Source organism: Polistes fuscatus, unplaced genomic scaffold, assembly GCF_010416935.1.
Source record: "Polistes fuscatus isolate 324 unplaced genomic scaffold, CU_Pfus_HIC Scaffold64, whole genome shotgun sequence".
Lineage (NCBI taxonomy): Eukaryota > Metazoa > Arthropoda > Insecta > Hymenoptera > Vespidae > Polistes > Polistes fuscatus.
This window is the reverse complement of record NW_025113145.1, coordinates 53,859-62,558: the sequence shown is the minus strand read 5'-3', so window position 1 is coordinate 62,558 and position 8,700 is coordinate 53,859. Positions and strand designations below refer to the sequence as shown.

Genomic DNA, 8,700 nt, shown 5'->3' with positions numbered 1-8,700 from the left:
GCCCTTACAGTGATATCGAGATTCCTTATTAATGGGAAGGAGGATAGGAAAATAAGAACACAATAACAACTTTATTTGAGCCCAATCAGTACTAAAAAGTACGCTTTATTTGGCTCGTCAGGGAAAAGCCTTTCGGCATAAAAACCCTGGTTGAAAACGATGAAGAAGATCCACAAATCCGGATAATTCTGGCCAAGTGCAGGACGCCTTTGTCCCTTGTCGTTGGCCGAACTTAGATGATATGGTATTACGCAATACAAAGAATTCTCCTTGAAGTAGTTCTCGCAAGTCTCAGCTAGATGAATCTCGAGCGATGAATCCAGTGACAACCGGCGCAAAAACGCGCTGGCTTTTATACCAAAAGGCGATGCAATGCTGCACCAATCACCGAAAAGTCCGATCATAACGCGGCTGTCGATACATGATTGGCGTGATAAGTAGTGGGAGAACGCGAGCTAGAATAAAGAAAGAGCCCTTGCAGGCATCTTAGCGCTACCGTGGTTACCACTAAAACAACGATATGCTTTGTCGCACGCGTCTAACGCTTTGGCAGGGCCGTACGCGCCTAGGTGCTTCGCCCTACTCACTCGTTGCGTGGGATACGCAACATACTCCCCCCCTTGAACGGGCACCGTTCAAAATTTAAAAACCAAAATGCGCACACTTAAATACAAATTATAAACTATATAAATACTGTTAACCGCATATTACAATACATATTAGTTAATTAACGCGACTGAAAGAAAAAAAAAATTTTTTTTTTTTTTTTTATAAATCGCTTGGTAAAGGAGAAAGACGTTTATATACCGCGCTTTACAAGACCGTTGGCAGTTTTTACGCTCGCCACGCGTGCTATACCGTCGGCTCCTTTATGTACTTCCGCGATACGTCCTAATGACCATTTGAGTGGAGGGGAATTATCTTCTCGCAAGATGACTAGTGTACCCGGACTTATTTGTCTGCTGTGCCTCTGTGCCATTTTTTACGGACCGTCTGCTCGTTCAAATATTCCTTATTCCATCGGTTCCAAAAATGCTGTCTCATCTGCTGTACGTGCTGCCATTGGGACAGGCGCCCGGATGGTATATCCCTGTATTCGTCCTCTGGCAAACTCGTAAACGAATTTCCAATTAGAAAATGCCCAGGTGTAAGAGCGCGCAAATCATTCGGGTCATTAGACAGAGGCGTGATAGGACGCGAGTTAAGAATCGCCTCTATCTCGAGGACGTATGTTAATAATGCCTCGTAAGATAGCAATGTCTCGCCTATAATTCGAACTAGATGATATTTAAATGATTTTACGGCCGCCTCCCATAGACCTCCAAAATGGGGGAACGGGGTGGGATGAAATGCCACTTGATTCCTTCATTTACCAACTTCGCGAGACGCGCGCTTCTAGTTCGTTCGCCGCACCTACGAAATTAGTCGCGTTGTCGGAATATATGTCCGAACATTTTCCACGGCGTGCCATAAATCTACGCAAAGCTGCTAAAAATGCTTCAGTCGTTAGATCATTCACGAGTTCTAAATGAACGGCCTTGGTGCTAAAACAGACGAATACCGCCACATATATTTTCGCGCGACCACGGTTCCGGTGTTGCCTTTCCTTGATGAATAACGGACCGCAGAAATCTACGCCGGTGTGGATAAACGGACGATTCGGTAGAAGACGACTGGCAGTAGATCACTCATAGGATATTGCGGCGTAGCGGGTTTTAAACGTCGACAAGTAATGCATTTAATATTACGCGCTTTAACGCTACTTCGCCCATTTATGGCCAAAACGATTCGCGAAGTGCGTTTCAAAGTGGCTTGCGTACCACCGTGCCCTATTTGATGGTGCTTTTCGCGTATTATCGCGTTTGTAATTGTATGGTCTTTCGGCAATAATGCGGGGATGCCTTTGCTCGTATGGCAAGTTGCTCCTTGCCAATCTACCTCCAACTCTTAATATTCCTAAATTGAAATGCATGCCTGCCCCTGCGGTTATACTTATTAACTCGTCGCGGACTTGCTTCGCTTCCCTAACCGTACGTGCTCCGGTTAACAAGTCGTCTACATAGAAATCTTCTTTAAGCGCGATGGCAGCTCTCGGGAATCTGTTAAATTCGTCGCTCGCGAGTTGATGTAACGTACGAGTTGCTAAAACGACGCGGAGGCAGTTCCATAGGTTACTGTATTTAATCTATATGTTTTCACGGGATCACTTTCCTGTCGACGCCACAGTATAGTTTGATATTTGCGATCGCGCGGATCAATTATTATCTGCCGATACATCTTCGCGATGTCCGCGGTACTAGCAATAGCATGTGATCTAAATCTTACTAAAAGTGCAAATAGATCCTCCTGTATGGTTGGGCCAACCATTAATACGTTATTCAAAGATTTCCCGTTGCTGGTTTTTGCCGACGCGTCGAACACTACTCGCAATTTGGTCGTAATACTAGTATGCTTTAATACAGCATGATGCGGTAAATAGAATCTATCTTCGTGGGGTCCCCCTTCTATCCTTGTCATATGCCCTAGTTCTTCATATTCGGATAAGAATTTAATATATTCATCTCTAATTTTCGGTTTGCGCGATAATGATCGCTCTAATGCGTGAAATCTTCGTAACGCGCTCGTATACGAATCTCCTAACTGATTTTCTACTTAAGGGCAATCTCACTATATCTGCCAGTATCATCCCGTCGCGTGTTGCTTCTGTAATGTGCTTCGCACAAATTTTCCTCGTGCGACCTAATACTACTCTCAGCTACTTCCTCAATTTTCCAGAATTTTTCCAATTGTGAGTTCAAATCTACCGTGGCCGTGTGGCAATTAACGCTCTGCGGAGTGCGCGTATTTCCTGTGCTCATAACGAACCATCCTAGTACAGTTCCTTGTGCCATTAAATTTTCATTCAACCTAATGCTCTGACCTGCGCGCCATAGTGAAGCAAAAATCTCGACACCGAGAATCGCGTCGATATTCGCGGGCTCATAAAACTTGGGATCTGCCAATTGGATCCCTGCCGGTATAGTCAATTCTTCTTGCGGAATTCGTTGCGAAGGCAACCTATTCGTTACAGTGGGTAATAATAAGAATTGTAATTCTAACGCGTAATTTTCTGTTCGCGATTTCAACGTTGCTAATATTGCCTGTTTGACTCTAGTTTCCGTTTGGTTTACGCCAGAAATGGGTACATTCACGTCCCGTTTGGCTATTCGCAGAAGATTCGCGAACCGGATCGTAAGAAATGTGCTTCGGAACCCGAATCCAGGAGCACACGACACTCGTGCGGCCTGCCGTCGCGATCCAGCAAATGCACCACTGCAGTTAGTAACAGCGCGGGTGCCTGCGAGTGATGGAGCTCTACATGTGCATTCTGCACCGCCGACGCCGTTCGAACGCAACAATTCGTGATGCCCGCCGCTGCACCTTCTGCAACGGCCTCTCTCACATGTAACAACTCATGATGCCTGCCGTTGCACTTACTGCAGCAGTCATTCTTAATACATGTGTCTACGCGGTGACCAGCTTGTAAACAATTACAACACAAATTGGCGTTAACCACGATTCTTCTGCGCTCCTCGGGCTCGGCTCTCAGTAGCTGCTCACACTCCGATGTGTTATGCCTCTCGCGACATATGCCACACGAGACAGTCGCGCTTGTGGAATACGCTTGAACTTGTCCTCGGTCGGAAATTCGCGGCCAATTTCGCGGAGAATTAAACCGCGGCTCGTTACGCATCAAATTCCTTGAGCGAAAATTTCTCTCGGGTCCTAACGGTGCGTTCCTTCTGCTATTGTTAATTCTTTTAGAATGTTCTGCCGGCTGGGAGTTTACTAGCGCATTTCCCCGATCGCGCAAAAATATCACAAATTCGTCTACCGTCGGTAAAGCATCTCGGGAATACCGTTGTTCCCATTGAAGCCGTGTTGCTGGATCCACTCGCGAAAGATGTGCGGCAATAGCAAATTGATCGACAAACACTTTTTAGTCGCTACTAAAGCCCTATAATTTGCGCTTAGCGCATCGGACGCGGCAAAATTCACTGTCAATAGGGGGACCCTCTAAAATAGCTCGTACGTGCTTATTTATTAATATTAACGGATTGTCATAGCACTCGACTAAGGTCTTCCACGCAATCGGATAATTATCCGCGGTAATTTCCAAAACTCTTATTTTCTCCGCGGCCGGTCCCGATAAACATGATTTCAAATATGCAAATTTTTGTATATCGCGAATCGCGGGATTATCTCCTATCACCGATTGAAACGAGTCCGCGAAACTAGGCCATTCCTCATGCTTCCCGTCAAAACGAGGTAATTGTACCGCCGGTACTCTGTAAATGCTATCTACGGACGGATTGCTAACCGTAGTGCTAACTGGAGACAATAGATTCGTAGTAGGCGCATTTGTGTCTAAAGTGGCTACCGATTCAGCTCTATTAATGATCAATTCCGCCTCCGCCCTGGCGTCGATGACTGACTCGACATGATTGTGAATTTCGTCAACCAGCGTTCCCATCGTTTCACCGGAAGTCTTTTCTATCAACTCCTCTAATATTGCCACATTCTTATCAACTTTGGAAATTCTAAGCTTTAATTTCATTATATCGCGCGGGTTGGTATGATCTATCTCGCTCACCGCCTTTTGAAATTGCGCGAATTCTTTCTTTACATACTCGAATCTACGTATAACGCGCTCAACATCACCACGTGCACTACTCGAACGAGGCATTTTCACGACAAAAGGCAAAATTAAGAAGAGAAAAGAGGGGGAAAAATACAACTTCGAAGAATGATCAAGCAACAGAAATTACAAAACTCACGTGAATCCTCTGAATAAGGCGTCCCGTGCAGCGTACTCACGCACCGGAACAATAGAAGCTTCTCGGCTTGTAGCGATGATGCAATACCTCCTTTGTTGCTCGATCGGAAGTCTTCCGTTGCCTCTTTCTCCTCCGTCAAGAAGACTATGCACAATAGACGCCGGACGAAGAGTGGGGAGGAAGCTCCCTCGATCCGGCTCGAAGGACCAAAATGTTGATGCGACCGATGCCTTAATCGGTACTCCAGTGGATAGTAGTGAATCGAAAAATGCCCTTACGAGTGATATCGAGATTCCTTATTAATGGGAAGGAGGATAGGAAAATAAAGAACACAATAACAACTTTATTTGAGCCCAATCAGTACTAAAAAGTACGCTTTATTTGGCTCGTCAGGGAAAAGCCTTTCGGCATAAAAACCCTGGTTGAAAACGATGAAGAAGAATCCACAAATCCGGATAATTCTGGCCAAGTGCAGGACGCCTTTGTCCCTTGTCGTGGCCGAACTTAGATGATATGGTATTACGCAATACAAAGAATTCTCCTTGAAGTAGTTCTCGCAAGTCTCAGCTAGATGAATCTCGAGCGATGAATCCAGAGTGACAACCGGCGCAAAAACGCGCTGGCTTTTATACCAAAAGGCGATGCAATGCTGCACCATCACCGAAAAGTCCGAGCGTAACGCGGCTGTCGATACATGATGTGGCGTGATAAATGTAGTGGGAGAACGCGAGCTAGAATAAAGAAAGAGCCCTTGCAGGCATCTTAGCGCTACCGTGGTTACCACTAAAAACAACGATATGGCTTTGTCGCACGCGTCTAACGCTTTGGCAGGGCCGTACGCGCCTAGGTGCTTCGCCCTACTCACTCGTTGCGTGGGATACGCAACAGACATGTAAATAAGTTAGTCTTTGAGAAATATAGTTTATGTGTACAGCTTCCTTTTTTTTATACACCCTATATATATTAAATAATTAGAGGGGGACCGGAAAGTAATGGTCGTTTCTGCGCATGCCAATACTTGATTGTCATTTGTCAGCTCATGTTTGGTTCAGAGGCGTACCAAAGACATGTGAGGTTATAGTGATTTCTTTACTATAGACAATTGAATTACAATTTTTTTTTGTAATTTTGGGTAAAATGGCCAGCCAAATACCAGAAGAGGTACACATCCGGCATTGCATGCTCTTTGAGTTTCGCAAGGGAAATAACGCAACAGTTGCTACCAAAAACATTTGCGATGTTTATCCAAATGTACTGGACATTCGTAAATGCCAAAGGTGGTTTTCCAAGTTCAAATCGGGTAATTTTGATCTTTCCGACTCGTATCGATCAGGAAGACCATCAGCGTTAGACAACGACGTGTTAAGGGCGGAAGTGGAAGCAAATCCGTGTCAGACGATCGAGGAATTGTCAAACAGTCTCAACCAACCTTGGTCGACCATCCAAGAACATTTGAAGCAGATTGGGAAAGTAAGCAGAGCAGGTGTTTGGGTCCCGCATAATCTGTCCGAACAGAATAAGGCTAACCGATCAATCACATGCAACTTATTGCTTCAACGACACAACACAGAAGCGTTTTTTGATCGCATGATCACAGGAGATGAGAAATGGGTCCTGTATGATAACCCAAAACGCAAAAGGCAGTGGCTCTCTCCAAATGAAATCCCTCGGAGTACTGCTAAGCCAGGTTTACAAAAAAAAGCGCTTTGTGTGTTTGGTGGAGTATTCGCGGCATTGTTCATTTTGAATTACTGAAACCTGGACAAACTGTTACTGCAGACCTCTACAGCGAACAATTGCAGCGAGTCAATCAATCTTTAATTGAAAAGTGGCCAGCGATTGTCAACCGAAAAGGCGTCATTCTCCAACATGACAATGCAAGACCGCACTGCGCAAGGCGAACTCTAGAAAAAATTAATGAATTGGGGTGGGAGGTGCTGCCTCATCCACCATATTCGCCCGATGTTGCACCATCGGATTTCCACTTATTCCGAGCGCTGCAACACTTTTTAAGTGGCAAAACATTTGCAATTGGATGATATCCAAAATGCCATCTCTAGATATTTTGCCGAAAAACCAATTAATTTTTATCGATCAGGGATTGAAAATTTACTCACTAGATGGCAAAAGGTTATTGACAATGATGGGGAATACATCATTGATTAAAAATAAAGACTCGTTAAAAATGTATGTGTTTGTATTTAGCGTAAGAAAACGACATTACGTTCCGGTCCCCTAATATATTTAGCATCAAGGTTTAGAGCATGAAATGAGCTTTGAAATTACTGCTTTACAATGACGAACTTTAAAAGTCTGTTTCAAATTATTTAAATTGGTTTGTTTTCAAATTGTGAAAGTTTTTGTTACAAAGTACTTCTTTTTTTTGACACGCTGTGTATTTAAATACTTTTACTTAACATTATGTTGTTGGGCAAAAAGAGCATTAAAATCGCTATTTTAAAACATGTTACAATAAGTTAGTCTATGAGAAATATAGATTATGTGTACAGCACGTTTTTTGTTTTGTTGTGAAAACTTATAAGTTTTAAATATTTAAGTTTAGCATAAGATTTAAAAAATTTATAGAGCTTTAAAATTTCAAAATTAAACATTTTAAAATTTGCTTTTTTTCGAGTAATTAAATTTTTTGTGAACATTACTTTTTTTTTTTTAAAAACCCTATATATTTTAATTACTTAAATTTTATTTTAGGTTGTAGAGCAATAAAAGAGCTAATTAAATGCCATGTTATAACATTTTAGAACTACTTAGTTTTCGACTTATTAAAGATTTTGTGTCAATTACTTCTTTTTTAGACACCCTTTGTATTTTAAATACTTTTGCTTAAAATCTGTTGTTGAACATTAAAAGCTTTCAATGGTTTTTGAAAACATTTTAAAATTAGTTAGTCTTTGAAAAATAAAAGTTTTTGTGTACAGCTTTTTTTTTTTTTTAAAACACCTATAAGTTTTAAATACACTTTAGCATAAGATTTAGAAGCATTTAAAGAGCTATAAAATAACAATATTAAAACATTTCAAATTGCTTGTTTTCCAGTAATATATAGTTTTTGTGTACAGATCCCTTTTTTTTAAAAACCAATACATTTAAATTACTTTATTTTTAAATCATGTTGTAGAGCATCAAAAAAGCATTATATGACAATATTAAAAAATTTTAAAAATTGCTTGTTTTCGAGTAATTAAAGTTTTTGTGTACAGATTCTTTTTTTTTTTAAACCCTATACATTTTAATTACTAAAGTTTTAAATCAAGTTGTAGAGCATTAAACGATTTTAAAAATGACCGTTTATTACATTTTAGAATCAGTTAGTTTTTAAGTTAATAAAGTTTGTTTGTACAAATTACTTCTTTTTTTTAGACACCCTATGTATTTAAATATATTTGCTTAACATCATGTTGTTGGGCATAAAAGAGCATTAAAAGGCTATTTTAAAACATGTAATAGTTAGTTAGTATTTAGGTAATAAAAGTTTATGTGTACAGCTTCATTCTTTTATTTAAACACCCTATGTATATTAAATAATTCTGTTTAGCAACAAGTTATAGGGAATTAAAAGAGCATTAAAATTACTGCAATAAAATTACAACTTCTAAATAACTGCGTTAAATTATTTTAAAATTTTTTGTTTTTGATTAATTGAAGTTTTTATAAACAGATTCGTTCTTTTTTTAAAAAACCATATATATTTTAAATACTTAAGTTTTAAATCAGGTTGTAGAACATTAAAAGAGCTCTAAAATGACCATGTAATAACATTTTAGAATTTGTTAATTTTAGAGTTATTAAAGTGTTTATGGACAAGTACTTCTTTTTTTTCAGGCACTCTATGTATTTTAAATACTTTTTCTAAACATTATGT

The 8,700-nt window shown here is 40.5% G+C and overlaps 2 protein-coding genes across 2 annotated transcripts; one reads left to right on the top strand and one right to left on the bottom strand.

Annotated features, from left to right (window-relative positions):
* Window positions 1–2,142: 2,142 nt before the first annotated feature.
* Window positions 2,143–4,597, bottom strand: LOC122523779. The gene is made up of 4 exons (XM_043645662.1): window positions 4,039–4,597; window positions 3,226–3,933; window positions 2,669–3,109; window positions 2,143–2,528 (listed from the first exon to the last, which is right to left on the bottom strand). Exons 1-4 carry the CDS (start codon window positions 4,595–4,597, stop codon window positions 2,143–2,145), a joined length of 2,094 nt encoding a protein of 697 aa, XP_043501597.1.
* Window positions 4,598–5,954: 1,357 nt separating this feature from the next.
* Window positions 5,955–6,856, top strand: LOC122523778 (histone-lysine N-methyltransferase SETMAR-like). The gene is made up of 2 exons (XM_043645661.1): window positions 5,955–6,504; window positions 6,597–6,856. The coding sequence occupies exons 1-2, from the start codon at window positions 5,955–5,957 to the stop codon at window positions 6,854–6,856; spliced, it is 810 nt and encodes a 269-aa protein (XP_043501596.1).
* The last annotated feature ends 1,844 nt before the right edge of the window (window positions 6,857–8,700 follow it).

Coding starts and splice junctions, on each gene's coding strand:
- LOC122523778 (XM_043645661.1), top strand. CDS start 5,955: ATGGCCAGCCAAATACCAGAAGAGGTACACATCCGGCATTGCATGCTC. Junction 6,505..6,596: donor TCGGAGTACTGCTAAGCCAG/GTTTACAAAAAA, acceptor CTGTTACTGCAG/ACCTCTACAGCGAACAATTG.
- LOC122523779 (XM_043645662.1), bottom strand. CDS start 4,597: ATGAAATTAAAGCTTAGAATTTCCAAAGTTGATAAGAATGTGGCAATA. Junction 3,934..4,038: donor AGAGGGTCCCCCTATTGACA/GTGAATTTTGCC, acceptor ATCTTTCGCGAG/TGGATCCAGCAACACGGCTT. Junction 3,110..3,225: donor AGCACATTTCTTACGATCCG/GTTCGCGAATCT, acceptor AATCGCGAACAG/AAAATTACGCGTTAGAATTA.